The sequence below is a fragment of the Phalacrocorax aristotelis genome, chromosome 2 (genome assembly GCF_949628215.1).
Source record: "Phalacrocorax aristotelis chromosome 2, bGulAri2.1, whole genome shotgun sequence".
Classification (NCBI taxonomy): domain Eukaryota; kingdom Metazoa; phylum Chordata; class Aves; order Suliformes; family Phalacrocoracidae; genus Phalacrocorax; species Phalacrocorax aristotelis.
The window spans coordinates 163,745,124-163,762,220 of record NC_134277.1 but is presented as its reverse complement, the minus strand read 5'-3'; the positions used below and the strand labels follow the sequence as shown (position 1 = coordinate 163,762,220).

General features: G+C 39.9%; 1 protein-coding gene across 8 annotated transcripts in view; it reads left to right on the top strand.

Moving 5' to 3' along the window:
• The window catches only part of PTK2 (protein tyrosine kinase 2), a 233,548-nt gene that overhangs the window by 171,829 nt on the left and 44,622 nt on the right, over window positions 1-17,097 (top strand). For 7 of the 8 annotated variants that reach the window (XR_012659326.1, XM_075085912.1, XM_075085909.1 and 4 more), the window contains 4 exons: window positions 1,992-2,048; window positions 4,556-4,653; window positions 9,062-9,146; window positions 16,924-17,024. Coding sequence is in view for 7 of the 8 variants with exons in the window: in XM_075085912.1 (XP_074942013.1) it covers window positions 1,992-2,048; window positions 4,556-4,653; window positions 9,062-9,146; window positions 16,924-17,024 (341 nt within the window). In the remaining variant the exon portion in view is untranslated. Of the gene's footprint in view, window positions 1-1,991; window positions 2,049-3,480; window positions 3,627-4,555; window positions 4,654-9,061; window positions 9,147-16,923; window positions 17,025-17,097 lie in introns of those variants that run through there. The other variant, XM_075085913.1, reaches the window with a different exon arrangement.

Below are 17,097 nucleotides of genomic sequence, written 5' to 3'. Positions count from 1 at the left end.
GTGGTGTTCTGATAATGCTTTTATTATGAATTAACTTCATTAATTTAAAACAGATGAACAAGCCAAGTCATTTATCACATTTTGTAAGCACTGTTCCATAATCTAATATGACAAATGTTTTTGTTTTTTAACGACCAGTGTGGCACCAGTTCTAGTTGCCAAACTTCTTAAATTCTTTGCAAATATGTTTATAATATCTTTTGTTCAGTACATATTTTTTTTACATAGATTAAGAACTTTCTGGTATCCTCAAATATTAGCTTGTAACAGTAGTTGGTATCTGTCACGCTTAACAAAAGGTAAAAACATCTTACCACAGTCTTTACAAGGAAGCAAAGTGATTTATCCCCGTCACATTGGTGTGACACTAATGATTTCTATCAAACATACGCTTATTTTTCAGATCAAACTGGGCTTGTTTTCTACAAAAAATTTAGTTTCTAATGTAGGGAGGAATAAACTACCAAGTAAGAGATTAGTGCCTCTGGATTATTCTGCCTTTTTAGAATTGTGCACTGTCTTTATAATTACTTGAATTTTCATTAGGTGACTCTGGTTTGCTCTGCCCTAAATAGAAATTTAAATGGCAAAAATTTAGCAAAAATTTAAATGGTGTAGAATTTCCTGGTTTTGTTTTTACAAGACATGGTGTATTCCTACAGGAGTTTGAAAGAAAAATAGCTTTAATTTTATTTAAGTAGTACAAAGTTAGGATCATAAAACTACATTTACTCACTGAAGTGTGTTGAACTTCAAAGGTTACAGGCAACCTGTAGTTTCCTAATGGTTGAACGTTCAGTTTGTATTAAAATTAAGCCTTTTGTTTGTGTATAATATTTGTAAGCCTTGCTCTGGTTTCAGAGCTGGCTTAAGTTGGTTGAACTGAGGGCTGCTGCCAAAAGGGATCACCCCATCCTTCTTTCCAGTTTCACTGTGGCTTTGTCTGATTCATTGTTCAGAAATCATACCTCTAGAGGTGATGCCAGGGAGTCGTAGGGATGTACATATGCTCCAGGGCAGATGGGGGAAAGGGGGAGTAAATAATGCCTTGCAAAGGTGGTCCAGTATGCGATCACCTGAAACTAACCATGAAAACTGGATTTGAAATTATTCAATTTTGAGAACCTCTCTATGCTTTTGAAGTTGGTGAGTAGAATTTAACAGCCTTGCAGTGAAAAATTATCTCACTGTTGTGGACTGGTTTTGTAACCCCCCAGAGGAATTTATCTGACCTTTAGGAAATGACCTACACACACTGGAAGTTCTTTAGAGCAAGAGAAGGACCTTCTGATGTGACTTGACACCATTTAAAGCATTCTGAGAACAGATGATGTAAAAGTCGTAAGTTTTAAACAGAGGAAGAAATACATTGTTTTTCAGAAAAATTTGAGAACTGGTTGTTTTCCAACACTGTCCATGAGAGGAAAATTGAGACTAATGCAAGAAAAATGGGCGTAAGGCGAGAGTGTGGCTGAAAAGATCTTTATACTCTAGATGACTATGGAAAATAACTTACTTTGCCACACTGGCAGTAGGTAGATGCTGCCCTGGAACATCTTTACTGTCTGTTCTGCCTGTTTGACATAAAAAACTAGCAAACTAATATTCACACTTTATTGAAGGTAAAGCAATTTAATTCATTAATAATGTTTTCTCTTTACTGCAGTGGAATTTGCCATTAAAAAGATTTTCTTTTTAAGCCAGCAGTTTAGATGGGTTTCAATTACAGAGCTTGAACTTTTTTGAATATAAATGAATCTTCCTTTTATTCCTTGTTGAATGCATCTATGTGACGTAGTATAATTGGCACTGAGGTCATTATCATGCCATAAATTATGCATGAGCAAGTTTTATTCATGCTATTGTAAATGCGTCCCAGCAATGTTGAAGTTGGGGGTTGTGACATATCAGTCCTGATAAATTGGAGATATTGTTCTGGAGAATTGTTTTCATCTGCTTTTCCCGAAACTCTTCAATTCCTCCCTTTACAGAGACAGATGACTACGCAGAGATTATAGATGAAGAAGATACTTATACAATGCCATCAAGTAAGTATGGTAGTTAACCTAGGAAGTTTTCTATCCGAAGGCTTCTCTGGTTTAGCAGGGACTGAATCTTTTGTTTCAGCTCTAAGTAATATGTATGCAAAGAAAATGTTCTTTATGATGTTGTGAAAACTCATAGATTCAGTGTTTTTCAGGTTCAGGTTTTGAAGCAAATAAAACCAAATTCTGTTTTGCTGCTGTCAGTGACTTCACAGTGAAATTTCTTTTACGTCTCAAAATGTAGATTTTATTTTTTTGATTGTGATGCTGAACACAACACTTAAAGAAAGAATGGATAAGATTTCTGTGCTAAGAGCAAACAATTTGGAAAGTTTCTGTGTATTGCTGTCTTAACTGTCTCACCCTTGCTCTGTGACAGACTCTCGAATTCCTTGATAGTCATCTGTACCACATGCAATTTTGTTAAAGATGAAAGACTTCAGGAACAAAAACAAAAATTCAAAGTTCTTCCGAGTCTTCATCTTTGAAGTAAAAAAAATTGTGCATTAGCCACCACAAGGATTTTGTCTTATGGTATATTTGAATTATAACCTTAAACAGTTGAGGCTAACAAATTTAACATGAAAGTCTAGTATTCTGATTTTAAAAGTTGCGTTTGTGAAATTACAGTCATGTTTTGGCAACCAAGGATTTCTCTAGATGTAGACAATCCGTTGATACACAGACCTGCAAAAACGTCGGGTTTTGTTAGTGTAAGAGGGGACGATGGTCCTAAACTGGTGCCGTGTTCTGCTGAAGAACCATGAATGGATGTAAGGGTTTCCAGAGTTTACCATGTGGCAGGAATGTTTCGTGGTCACTTCAGTGTTTACTACATCATTTCCACTACTGTGGAAAATATTTGAAAAACAAGAATATATGTTTTGAAAAACATATATATTTGAACATAAATATTTGAAAAGCAAGAATATATGTTTTCCAGAAATAAACAATGTGTTTTGAATGTCTTGCAGTAAGTCACTACATGATTCTACTAAAATAATTGCAGGATCAAAAAGTACTGTGATAAATTATATCCTTTGTATTTTTTTAACATACTAACATTGTGTGGTTTTGGTTTTGGTTTTTTTTTTTCCTAATCTTTTCATTTAAATTCTCATGGAAGAAATTACTTGTGGGCCCAGCCCTGGATGATGCTGAACACTTAAGTATGCCTTCAATTCAAAGCCCAAGAGATGGGCTGTTGAAGAGAAATTCATTAAGTGCTTTGCTAGATTGAAGTGGACTCAAGTGTTCAGCTCTCAAAGGACTGAGTAAAGATCACAAGAACAGACCTGTGACTTCTGCTAATGTAAACTTAAAATTGCATCAGTATATTTCTTCATTTTTAAAAACAATGTTAAAAAATGTTTGTCCTTGTCTTAAGAAGCTATATTTAAGTAAGCATTTGATTTTTCTCTTAATTGCACTGCAGAAAGCTATGGAATAGATGAAGGTAACAGGAGACCCTTTACCCATCCCTGTATGCTTGCAATTTGGAATGATGTGGAATTTTTAAGTTTACTATTCACTTTCTTTCATTTAATATACATTATTTATTTATAGTTAAACCAGTTAGCTTTGGGATTTTAAAGAGGAAAATGCAGTACTTAAAGTAATTAAAAAGGCGTTTACCACCTTGTTACCCAGCTCTAGATGACATTATTTCTGTAGTGTTAATGAAGTCAAAACCATTGGTCACGAAGTCCTAAGCTGGTTGATCACATTTTTTTTCTCTGAATAATACAAGTAGAGGTGAAAACATATACTATACATGCTTTTCTGCTATTCCTGAAATATTTTTCCATGTCCACTAGAAAGTAAATTGCAAATGAAGTAATTCAATTGCAATTGATAAATGTTTTGCTGAAGTATTGATCCATTTTAATCAGTATATTCTCAGTCTGTTAAACAACCGACTTAACAAAATTGCATACGTCCACAAAGCATCAATTTTACTTCAATTACACACTGCTAGAGGTGTAGTGCACTCAAAATTTTACTCTTTTATTTTATCTTTATTTGCCATGCTCTTCTTTCTGTATTTTTCCTTGCAGTTACCTCTTTAAAAGTTCTCCAGGCACATTTGATGGTTCCAAAATCTAAAATACCGCATAGTGGAGTTCTCTTAAACATACAAAAGGATGCGTGCTGAGGCTGTACTCAATATCATTGGTATTGCCCAAGGCTATTTGTGTTCTGTGTCTTTTACTACCTATAATTAAGGAGGATTCAATTATGTCTATTGCATTGAAATAAATAATGCATAGCAGTTAATTTAGCAAATTAGATTTCACAATTCCTTTTTCATTGCTTTGATTCAAACATTTGTTTAAGAGGTTTCCACTGTGTATATACAGCATTTGTATAGGTTGGTGTGAAACAAATGTTAATCTTAGCTATTCATATGTGAGACATTTGAGTGACTTACTTTGACTTTCGTATCTTGTGGAATATTTCTTTGCCCTTCATCCGAAATTTGGTGTTTTAAGTGCATTATATTCTTATAGCCAGAGATTATGAAATTCAAAGGGAGAGAATTGAACTGGGGCGCTGCATTGGTGAAGGACAGTTTGGAGATGTACACCAAGGAGTTTACATGAGTCCGGTAAGCCTCACTTCTGGAATGAAAATGAACAAACAATAAAACTTCTAGTTAAATGAAATAAAAAATAAATTTATTCCTTAGATGCCTTGGTCTAAGTCTTCCAGAACAAATAAAAATTGACTTTGTCATTTATTTTTCAGAATAATCAACATGTAAAGAATATTCCCCATATTTCAGATGAATAGAAAACTAGCTCAAGAGTAGTTTGTCTGCTCCTATTTCCCCATTTTTTAATACATCGGGAAGGGCATCAAAAGAGCCAAGTAAACTATTCAGGACTGAACCAAAGCCACTGGCTGAGTCGGAATTAGAAGTCATTGCTTTTAACACCAACCATACAATTTCCTCTTTTTTGAGTGTGTCCAAGCATGGTGAGCACACATCCCTTTGTCCATACTCCCCTACTGAGCGTTGAGTGCTTCAGAACATTTTCCAAAGTTTAAAACAGTGTTCATGAGTGTTCAGTGTGACTTGGGCTTAGGATGTGTTCAGTCCTGCTGCCAACTGTGTCAGAGTAAGCTAATCTAACTTCTGTGCTGAAATACAGAGCAAAAAATTGTAGTCTGTTATACTGGAAGGGCAGTAGCCTACAAGAGAGGGACAATAATGTTAAACAAATGTGTCTGTTTCTCCAGTGAGGATGTCACTATATTTATCATAGAATCATTAAGGTTGAAAAAGACCTGTAAGATTATCAAGTCCAACCCTCAACCCAACACCGCCATGCCTCCTAAACCATGTCCCAAAGTGCCATGTCTACATGTTTTTTGAACACCCCCAGGGATGGTGACTCCACCACCTCTCTGGGCAGCCTGTTCCAATGCCTGACCCCTCTTGCACTGAAGACATTTTTCCTAATATCCAGTCAAAACCTCCCCTGATGCAACTTGAGGCCATTTCCTCGTCTTATCACTAGTAACTTGGGAGAAGAGACCAACAGCCAGCTCGCTACAACCTCCTATCAATGAGTTGCAGAGAGCGAGAAGGTCTCCCCTCAGCCTCCTCCAGACTAAACACCCCCAGCTCCCTCAGCCGCTCCTCATCAGACTTGTTCTCCAGACCCTTCACCAGCTTCGTTGCCCTTCTCTGGACACGCTCCAGCACCTCAATGTCCTTCTTGTCCTGAGGGACCCAAAACTGAACGCAGGATTCAAGGTGTGGCCTCAGCAGTGCCAAGCACAGGGGCACGATCACTGCCCTGCTCCTGCTGGCCACACTATTCCTGATACAAGCCAGGATGCTGTTGGCCTGCTTGGCGACCTGGGCACACTCCTGGCTCATGTTCAGCCAGCTGTCAACCAACAACCGCAGGTCCTTCTCCACCGGGCAGCTTTCCAGCCACTCTTCCCCAAGCCTGTAGCATTGCCTGGGATTGTTGTGTAGGACCCAGCGCTTGGCCTTGTTAAACCTCATACAGTTGACCTTGGCCAATCAATCCAGTCTGTCCAGATCACAGTTTCTCACAGGGAAGATTTCTCACAAAGAAGCTTGTGTTAATAAAGTTACTACTTTCTCCTGAAAGAAAAGATGCAGAAAACTTTGGGCACTGATCCAGCAAAACCCCAATGCACATGAGCCATCTCAATGAAACCAGTGAGGTTGGCGGGACTTGGCATAATATAGGCTGGTGCTTATGTGTTTTTCTACACTGCTGCCACAAAGATTAAGATTGCAATTTAAATGGGTGAAAAGTTAAGTTTGTGGAAAAAAGCAAGAGAAAGCTGGAAAATTACTTAATTTCAACCAATTTCAAGCTAACAATAAACTAGTAATGCAAGTGTAAAATGAAGATTTATTTCTCATTTGAAGAAATTAAGTCTCTGGATTTTCGATAGATGAAGTAATAATTCATGTGGACAACAATCTAGTTCTAACTTCAGAAACAGTATTTCCCACAAAGAACTGGTTAGCGTCCTGGGCTCAGTGGGTTAAGTAAGTACTTCTTCAATGCAATTTTTAAGTAAATAAATAAGGATAAATGTTATATATTTCAGACAGGTTTGAAGCCTCTTCTGATACCTTCATTTAGAAAAGCAGCTCTGATATATTTTGCATTAAGGGAGATCCTTGCCTTCCATTTAATCTTGTCCAAGTTGACAGGAGTACTTGAGGAGTAGTGTTTCACTGAAGTTGGAGCACGGTGGATAAATCTAGTGGTCTGTAAAACCAATTAAAGACCCTTTTTCTTAGGGACTATTGTTTTGAAAATGCTGTCTGTCTCTGTTCTTTTTCTTGAATTGGAAAACAGATTTCATTCAGTCATCCTGTGTCTAGTATAAGTTTTTTAAATGGCAATCTGCGGATTACTTTTATTAATAAAATGTTACTACATTTAAGACACTTGCATATGCGAAGGGAAGACAGAAAGGTGTTTTTATCATTATGTTTGAATGTATAAGTCACACAGTAACTTAAACTTTTGGAAGAAATCTTACAATAGATCAGTTACAATAACACAATAGTGTTTCCATCCTTTTATATATTCAGCTTGTGTGCAAAAATATAGGGGAGATTTCTGGCCTCTTGTTCTACTAGCTCAGATCTGAATCTGAAATATCTCATCCCTGTTCATTGCATTTGGAAAGTTTCTATTCTAGTGACTGTGCAGCATCCATCTCTTCTTGAATGCTGCTTACTACTAGGTATTCCTGAAATACCACAACCAGCCTGTATTTCTAGGGTAATGAATGTAAAATGTATGTAAAATATATGTATAAATACAGGATCCTATTGCTCAGATGTAAGGAATTCAAATAAGACTGTCTTTAAAGGCTGATATACTGTGGGATTAATCCAAAAGTGTCATTTAAAATTGTGTTTGCTGCTCAGTACACAAACTGTTACCAGTTTGCGGTACTCACTGTTTTATCTCCTTACCTGAAAACCAAAGATCAGCAAAACCCTGATATCAGGCCCTTTCCTATATTTATTTGCAAAATGTCTGGAGTCTCTGCTGGTTGCAGACACTGAAACTCTTCCTTTTGATGCTAATATTGGTTATGAGATTTTTCAGAAACTGTCTGTAGAGCACCAGGAGAGGGGTTGGTCTGGCTGCCCTCCAGAGGTCTCATCCAGTACTGATTACTGAATCCTGATTTCAGAAGGGAATAAAATCATCTTAATTTACCACCATTTTTTCAGTCAGTTTATGGGCATGTTTATGTGTGAGAGAAGGTTTTAATTAGTATTTTCTGGCAAAGTCAACTTGAAGAGCAAATAGACATTTAAGCCTGAAAAATATAAATATTCTAATTCCGATAATGTTTTTCTGTAAAAACAGATTTAAAATAGAGCAAGCGTGAGCAGACATAGAACATAACTCTATGAATCTTCAGCTCTCACTGGCCTTAAAAAGTAGGTGAGGACGTCCGTCAACACTGCATAGCCTTTTGGGGAAAGGTTCATTTGTAATCTTCCCATTAAACAATGCACAATTCCCAGTTTACCAGTAGGAAGGAAGGCGTACTAGTCCTTGAGCAGGCCTCCAGCTGCTTTCAGCCCATTAAGAACTTGTATGAAGGATATCATCTGAGTATTGTAGATTACTGTGAGGATACGCTGTGTTGTAAAAATACCATTTTCTAAGTCAGTCATGGCGTTTTCAATATTAGCGAAGCTTGAACACCTAAAGCTTCTTTTCAGGAGAAAAACGCTTGCAGCTTCTCTGTGCTGTCTGTAATTTGTGGGAAGGGTATTTGTAAAACACACCAAAGCAAGAGAAGGTGAAAGATGCCACCTGACCCAAGAGGCCTCCTTTGCGCTGTCGCAGTGCTTCTCATTTTTCAGTATTCAGAGGAGAAGCCATCAGATGGTAAAATCTGTCTCCGATTTTGAATACGTGTTCTGTTCAGCTCTGTTTTAAGCCCTTGATATAACTGATTGTGAAGCTAATATGTAAAAATCTTTATTTTACTTGCCTTTGTAGTTTAAGTTCAAAATTATAGCCAGTCTTTGTTCTGCAAAAGCCACAAGAAGTCCTTTATTTGGCTTTCCAGGTTGCTTGCTTGCGTAAGTCAAGTGTGGGTTTTTTAGGTATATATCTACTTGTTTCCTCTGCTTTTGCTGAATATTGTCAAGAGTTTACCATCCTCAATAACACAAAAAGTTTACAGTACTATTCAGTTAAACTTGCTGTCTTTTGTCATAATTTTTGTACAATTTAACATAGGAAATATTTGATGTTTTAAACTAGGTGCATTAGATGTAAATGTTGTACACTAGGTGTATTGATTATGATAATATTTTAATATTCAAGCTTTCAAAATGTAATTTCTTAACTGAAGATATTTTAGCTAATAGTAATTCCCTCTAAAGTAAAGCAGCTTTGCTAGAATTTTAAAGGATGTAGCTTTTGGTGGGCTGTATTTGGTGGGTGGTATTTCAGTTGTTTCTCAATAATGTCTTTCAGGAAAATCCAGCTATGGCTGTTGCAATCAAAACATGTAAAAACTGCACCTCAGACAGCGTTAGAGAAAAATTCTTACAAGAAGCCTGTGAGTATTAAAATACTTCTTTTGGGGTAGCTTCTGTAACTGCTCCTTGCAAAGACTGCAGCCATCTGTGCCAGAAACTTCTGATGCTAATGTGAATCTTTTATTAATACATTGCATGACCTTCTCCTCTTCTGCAATATGTGCCAGGAAGAGTGCTTTACATCCTTGCATTGCCTGTGGATATGATTGTATGGGGGTTCTTTGACTTCTCTGAGTTGAACAGGGATGTCTGACTCCTGTAAGACTTCAGAACCAGTTTTGGAATATTAAAGATCATAGAATCACAGAATCATAGAATGGTTTGGGTTGGAAGGGACTTTTAGAGGCCATCTAGTCCAACCCCCCTGCAGTGAGCAGGGACATCTTCCACTATATCGGGTTGCTCAGAGCCCCGTCCAACCTGCCCTGGAATGTTTCCAGGAATTGGGCATTGACCGCCTCTCTGTTCGTCTATTTCCTTCTTCCTCCTCAGTGAATTAAAAAACCCATAGCACTTGTTTCAGTGTATTACTTTAGAATGGTGGTTGTCTTTATTTTGCTAAAAATGTAATATCTAAGATCTGTTTTGAAAATTCAGATTTAAAAATTATGATAGAATGAACCAACTTTCTAAATAATTGCCCCCCAAATATTGCATTCCCCAAAGGGTACACTTCACACATGGAGGGAGTCTTTTTGTTGAGATGGATACTAACATAAAACTTCTGTGCGAGTGTTGTAGTTATTGATTTCTCTACTGTTTGGTATGGCAAGCAAATTAAGATGCAAGACTTAGGCCTTAATTCTTGCCTATTATTGTCTGCTATTGTATATCTATAAACCTCGTAAAGGTATTGTATTATATCAATGAATTATTTGGTTATGGCCAGATGTTACAGTACACTTTTATTCCCTATTCCTTTGTTCAAGGATTTTTTTTTTCCAGTTATTCAAATAATCTGTGTTCATAGCTAATGGCTTCTTATTTTTGGATGTCAGGTTTTTCTTAAATTACTGTAATTTTTTCCATTACATTTCTAGCTGTTGGAAAAGTAAATACCATTGCTTATAGTAATAACTTAGCAGTCAAAGGTAGGCTGCTGTCTCTTAACAATGTAGAAAATAATTGCTCATTGAATGCTCCTTATTATGCTGTGAACTTGACAGATTAGGAAATGCCAGCGTAGTAGACAGATAAATAGTGCTTTTCAATTTTGATTTAATAGTTTTGTCATGTCTTCTTTCTTTTTTTTATTCTAATTCCCATCTGTTACCTTCCTCTTGTTTGCGTTCAGATTGCAAACTTTCTCAGAAGACATTGCCTCCTGGTTTTTAAGAGCACTCTTCAAAAGGCCCAGATCTGACATCTGGAGAGGCAGAGTTGGTTATGTCACTGAATTAAAAAATTTATTTCCTAATATTTTATTTATTTATTTATTTATTTCCTAATATTTTAATATTAGGAATATTAGGAATTCCTAATATTTTAATATTAGGAGCATTAAAATGTTTGTGGGCTTTAGTTGTTTGTTGTGGTGTAGTTTTCAATGCTGAAAAGACTTAGTATTGAATCTTGCAAGGAGGAACACCTCAGTATAGAAAGTAGGTGGAAGAAAATGTTTTTACAAGCAGCACCTGTCTCTTCATTCCTGTCTGCTTTTGTGTGGCAGTGCGTAACTATTAATGCATTTGTATATGCTAAAATACAAACCACCTGGTTTGGGGAGATGTTTATTGCTCTTCCAATGGCTTGGGTTCATTCATCTTACCTCTAGAAGCTGGGTGGCAAAATGATGTAACAACTCTACTACCTTTTTTCCAACAATGGAGGATTTAATGTTTAAAACTGATAAGACCATACGATATAAAACTATTTGTGTTAATTGCCTCTCCATTGCTTTGATAATTAAAACTATATTCCTGCTTCACTTTTACATCAATGAAGCAACTTTTCCATGTTATAAAGCATTGTAAATTGCACTGAGATAGGTTAGCACAAGAGAACCCTTAACCTAAATCTTTGGGGTTTGTTTGGAATATACACTCTATTTACCAAGTTTTTAATACTAACATTGGGTTCAGATAAACTAGTTTAGCAGTAGATACTTTTTCGAGGAGTCAGAAACAGCTTCCCTCTGTGAAGTTCCATTTACGTCAAAAGGGAAGAGAGGAATTTAATGATTTAGGAATCTAACATCAATTCTGTGTAGTATTTTAGCAGTTGTTATTGCCCATTTGACGTTTCACCACATTATTTATTACTTTTTATTAATGTGTTAAGCTGTGGCATTGATAGGGATGTTTGTTTTACTGATTTTTTTTTCTGTATTTTTCATAACACATTAATATTTTAAAGAATATGTTCTCTTAAGTTTGCCCACATAAGTTTCTTCACAGGAAAATATGTTACTGAACTGTTATACACTAGGTCTTAGAAATATCATTGTCCAAGGATTTTTCTTGGGATTTGTGGTGTTGCAAGATGCTTGGTTAGACAGCTGCTGTGTACCAGTGGACAGAAGTAGAATTCAGAGGTCATCAGAATAGGAATCCAAAAACACCTGCTGCTCTTAGCTTGTGATTGATTAAAAGCCAAAAGATAGCATTTTTTATTCTTCTCCAATTTTAGGCAAACGAAGGAGACTTTCCAGTTTGGTAATTACCATGTATTTCTGTTGACACCACAAACTGTAAATGTAAAAGAGAGACTACTTCAAGATTAAATTAAGGGTGTTTCTCATCCATGTGTTGGAAGAGAAGAACTTAATCAGAGGACTGATGTTTCATTTCACCTACCAAATACACATCCCCAAAACATTATAAGCATTGAGTCAGTTGCCAAGGCGAGCAGCTTTGGTGCCAGCACGATCCACGGCAGAACGGAGGATAGTGGTGTACAGCGGGAATTCCTGACCTCGGGCAACACCAGGGTCACGGAGAGAGCCTCCAGGAGCTGGCAGCTGTCTTGAGAGTGGTTGATGAGGCTTGGGCAGGGCCAGGAGCAACCTTGGCCAACCCCCACATCCGTAAAAGGCAGTCCCTAGGGAGCACTTGCGACCAGGGCAGGCAAACAGTGTGGTGCTGCAGTTTCTGTGGAAGGGCACAAAGGGAGGGTGGCCTCCGGCAAATAGGCTGTTTCCTTCTGGGAGCCAGACAGAAGTAGCCTCATGTTGAAACAAAACAGTTTCCACCTGCTGCAACTGCAAATCTGTGACTGAAACCCAGATGGAAGTGGTAAAACCTCCCTATGTGGACACCTACACCCAGACTGACCCCCCAAGAAGTGAAAGACCTGCCCAGAGCCAAAGTTGCATGGAACTCCAGAACCTCAAAGTCCCCCTAGGATCCGAAGGCAGAGGTGGATGTCATGGGTGCGAGTGTGCCCAGCTGGGAGAACTCCTCAAGCAAGTAGCCATGTCACAAGAGGAACTTAACAGGCAGCGTATTGTCCGGATATCTGAGCAAGAGACTGATATGTGGTATTGTACACTGTCACAAGCTGAGTGACAGCACTGCCTTCAGACTCTGCAAAGGAAAGGTAAGCTTGCTTCCAACCCTGAGGCGACAGACTCAACCAACTAATGAGACAAAGGAGGCTGGACTCTCGTCTCTGCTCGGGGCAGGAGGAGGAATCTTCCCCTTCCCCTTGGAGTACCCCTATGGAGGTATGATGCCCTGGGACTGCAGAATGAAGAGACAGGAACAGGCAAGACCCAGGAAAGGCCAACTACACAAAGTTGGTCCAACCACCCACCCGCATTAGAACCGGTGCCAGGAGAAAAGTGTGTAGAGCGTTAGTAGCAGAGACTCCTTGCTGAGAGGCACCAAAGGGCTCATTTGTCACCTAGACAGAATCTCCAGAGAAGTTTGCTGCCTGCTGGCAGCTCGCATCCGTGATGTCACAGAGATGCTGCCGAGCCTTGTAAACCCTGTGGACTATCACCCATTCCTACTGTTCCAAGTAGGGTCAGAAATGCTGCAATGAGGCGACTCAGAAATATCAAGAGAGACTTCTATGTCACTCGGAATGATGTTCAAGGGATCAGGAGCACAGGTGGTGTTCTCCTCTATCCTCCCAGCTGGAGAAGAGAACTTGAGAAGAAGGAGACAAATTGAACAGGTGAAAGACTGGCTGCGTAGCTGATGCCACGCTCAAGGTCTTGGCTTCTACAATCTTTGACATAACCTTTGGGAAACCGGGCCTGTTGACAGCTGACAGGGCTCAAGTGACCAAAGCGGGGCACGAGTGTCCTGAGCAATAAGCTGGTTGGACTTATAAACAGAGCTTTAAACTAGATTTAGCAGTGGGAGGGGGTGGTGTTCTATGCACTCAAGAGGCAGGGGCTGCTGAAGCATTAGGAAGCAACAGGGAAACACCTGTGAATTGCCTCAAGGGAATTAGGGCAAGCTCCTCTAAAAAGGGTATGTGGCTGACAGCCCAGCTTGAAGTGCCTCTAAACCAATGCACACAGCATGGGAAACAAACAGGAGGAGCTGGTAGCCACTGCCCAGATGGAAAACTATGACCTGATTGCTATCACAGAAACTTGGTGGGGTGAATCGCATAATTGGAGTGCTGTGATTGACAACTATAAACTATGCAGAAGGGACAGGCAAGGAAGGAGAGGTGAGGGAGTTGCCTTCTGTGCCAAAAATGGGATTGATTGCACAGAGCTATCTTTGAAGAATAGCAATGCACAGGTCAAGAGCTTATGGGTGAAAGTTAGAGACAAAGCCAACAAAGGAAACTTTGTAGTTGGTGTCCACTACAGGCCACCCAATCAAGAAGAGGAGGTTGATGAAGAGTTCTTTCTTCAACTGCAGGAAACATCACACTTGTAGGTCTGGTTCCTGATAGGGGACTTCAGCCAGCTGGACATCTGGAAAAGTGGCACAGCGAACTGCAAGCAGTCCAGGAAACTACTGGAGTACATTGAGGACAACTTCCTAGTACCAAGTGATGGAGAGCCCGTCCAGAGGAGAGGCATTTCTGGACTTGTTGCTCATTAATGCGGAAGAACTTAACAGAGGCGTCAAGATTGGAGGTAGCCTGGGCTGCAGTGATCACGTCCTGGTGGAATTCTCAAACTTGAGGGGTACAGGATGGGTAAAATTAGAGTAAGGACACTAAACCTCAAAAAGGCAAACTTCTGGCCATTTAGGGCACTAGTGCATCGATTCCTTTGGGAAACTGCCCTCAGAGGCAAAGGAGTGAATGAGAACTGGGAGATACTTAAAGACATTTTTCTTAGGGTCCAAGAGCTCTCAATCCTGATGTGTAAGAAGTTGGGCAGGGGAGGCAGGAGGCCAGCTTGGCTAAGTCAAGACCTCTTAGCCAAACTAAAACACAAAACCAAAATGCATGGGCAGTGGAGCCAGGGATATACATCCTGGGGAGATTGTAGGGATATGGCCTGAGAGTGCAGGGAGAGGATCAGGAAAGCCAAGGCACAGCTGGAGCTGAACTTGGCTAGGAATGTGAGGAATAACAAGAAGGGTTTCTTCAGATACATAGGACAAAAAGGGAAGATGAAAGAAACTGTACATCCCACCAACAACAACCACCCCTACCCCGCCTGCCCATATGAGCAAAATGCAAGACCTGGCTACAGTTGACATGGAGAAGGCTGAGGCACTCAACAACTTTTTTGCCTTGGTCTTTACTGGCAAGTGCTCTAGCCATGCTGACATTCACAGAATCCAAAGGCGGGGACTGGGAGAATGAAGTACTACCCACTGTCAGCGAAGAGCAGGTTTGAGACCATCTAAGGAACCTGAAGGTGCACAGGTCCATGGGACCTGATGAGATGCACCTGTGAGTCCTGAGGGAACTGGCAGATGAGGCTGCTAAGCCACTATCCATCAGATCTGAGAAGTCATGGCAGCCCAGTGAAGTTCTCAGTGACTGGAAAAGGGGAGACGTAACCCCCATTTTTTAAAAGGGAAAAAAGGAAGACCTGGGGAACCACAGGCCGGTCAGTCTCACCTCTGTGCCCAGCAAGATCATGGAACGGATCCTCCTGGCAACTACGCTAAGGCACATGGAAAATAAGGAGGAGATTAGTGACAGCCAACATGGCTTCACTAAGTCCAAATCATGCCTGACAATTTTAGTGGCTTTCTATCACAGGGTTAAAGCATTGGTGAATAAGGGAGGAGCAACTAGTGTCATCTACCTGGACCTTCAGCAAAGCATTTGGTACTGTCCTGCACAACATCTTTGGCTCTAAAAAGAGAGGTGGATTCGATGGATGGAGCACTTGGTGGATAAGGAATTGGCTGGATTGTCACACTCAGAAGAGTTGCAGTCAATGGCTCAATGTCTGGGTGGAGATCAGTGATGGAGTGGTGTCCCTTAGGGGTCCATATTGGGACTGTAGAATCATAGAATTGATTAGGTTGGAAAAGAGCCTCAAGATCATCAAGTCCAACGATTAACCTAACACTGCCAAGTCCAGCAGTAAACCATCTCCCTAAGTACCACATCTACATGTTTTTTGAACACCTCCAGGAATGGTGACTCCACCACCTCTCTGGGCAGCCTGTTCAATGCCTGATGACTCTTTCAGTAAAGACATTTTCCCTAATATCCAATCTAAACCTGCCCTGGCACAACCTGAGGCCACCATTTCCTCTCGTCCTACCACTTGTTACCTGGGAAAAGAAACCAACAGTCACCTGAGGTGATTCTCCCTCTCTACTTGGCTCTCCTGAGATCCCACCTGGAGTACTGTGTTCAGCTCTGGGGCCCCCAGCATAAGACAGGCATGACAGGCATGGACCTGCTCAAGCAGGTTGAAAGGAGGGCCACGAAGATGACTGGGGGCTAGAGTACCTCCCCTATGAGGACAGGCTGAGAGAATTGGGGTTGTTCAGTCTGGAGAAGAGAAGGCTCCAGGGAGACCTTACAGCAGCCTTCCAGTACTTAAAGGGGGCCTACAGGAAAGATGGGGAGGGACTCTTTATCAGGGAGTGTTGTGATGGGACAAGGGGTGAAGATCTTAAACTGAGAGAGGGTTATTTAAATTAGATATTAGGAAGAAATTCTTTACTGTGGGGGTGGTGAGGCGCTGGAACAGGTTTCCAGAGAAGTTGTGGCTGCCCCTTCCCTGGAAGTGTTCAAGGTCAGGCTGGATGGGGCTTTGAGCAACCTGGTCTAGTGAAAGGTGTTGCAGCCCATGGCGGGGAGGTTGGAACAATATGATCTTTAAGGTCCTTTGCAACCCAAACCATTTTATGATTCTATGATCTCTATGTCTTATTGCATAAAATATATAGTGAATGCACGGCTGAGACTGCAAAGTTAATTAAGTCCCTGGAAAATAAAATGAGATGTGAACATAATAATTACATGAGATTCTTGTCTATGTCATAAACTGACACACATTTTTTCCACTCATTGAATTATACGTACTGTTTTTTCCTTCCTCCTCTTCTAGTAGAAAGGCACAGGTTATTTGGTCATGCACTGGATTGATAGGTCGTTATGTTAATTTATGTTATGCTCAACTAGGGCAGAAAAGACAGAGCGCCTCACATGACTTGCACCTTCCACAGCAGTTTACTTTTTGTGAGCGAAGAATAGTAAAGCACTAGAACACTTAAAGCAAGCAGTGTTTCATACTGCCTGCAGAACATTAAATGACCAGATGTTATCGATTGCAAGCAGTTGTTTCAAGTCCTGCAGAACTGTGATTATATTTTCTGGTCATAGACAAAATGCTTCTTAACCAACTTTTTTATTTTTATGTTTAAAAAAAAATTACATAACACACCAACTTGTTTCTTTTCCTTTTAGTAACAATGCGTCAGTTTGATCATCCTCACATTGTGAAGCTCATTGGTGTTATTACAGAAAACCCAGTTTGGATAATCATGGAGCTCTGTACACTTGGAGAGGTATGAAAATTCCTCGCGCAACTTTGGTCTTCTCTCTTTCAGCTCACAGATACCTTTACAAAAGACTGAGAAA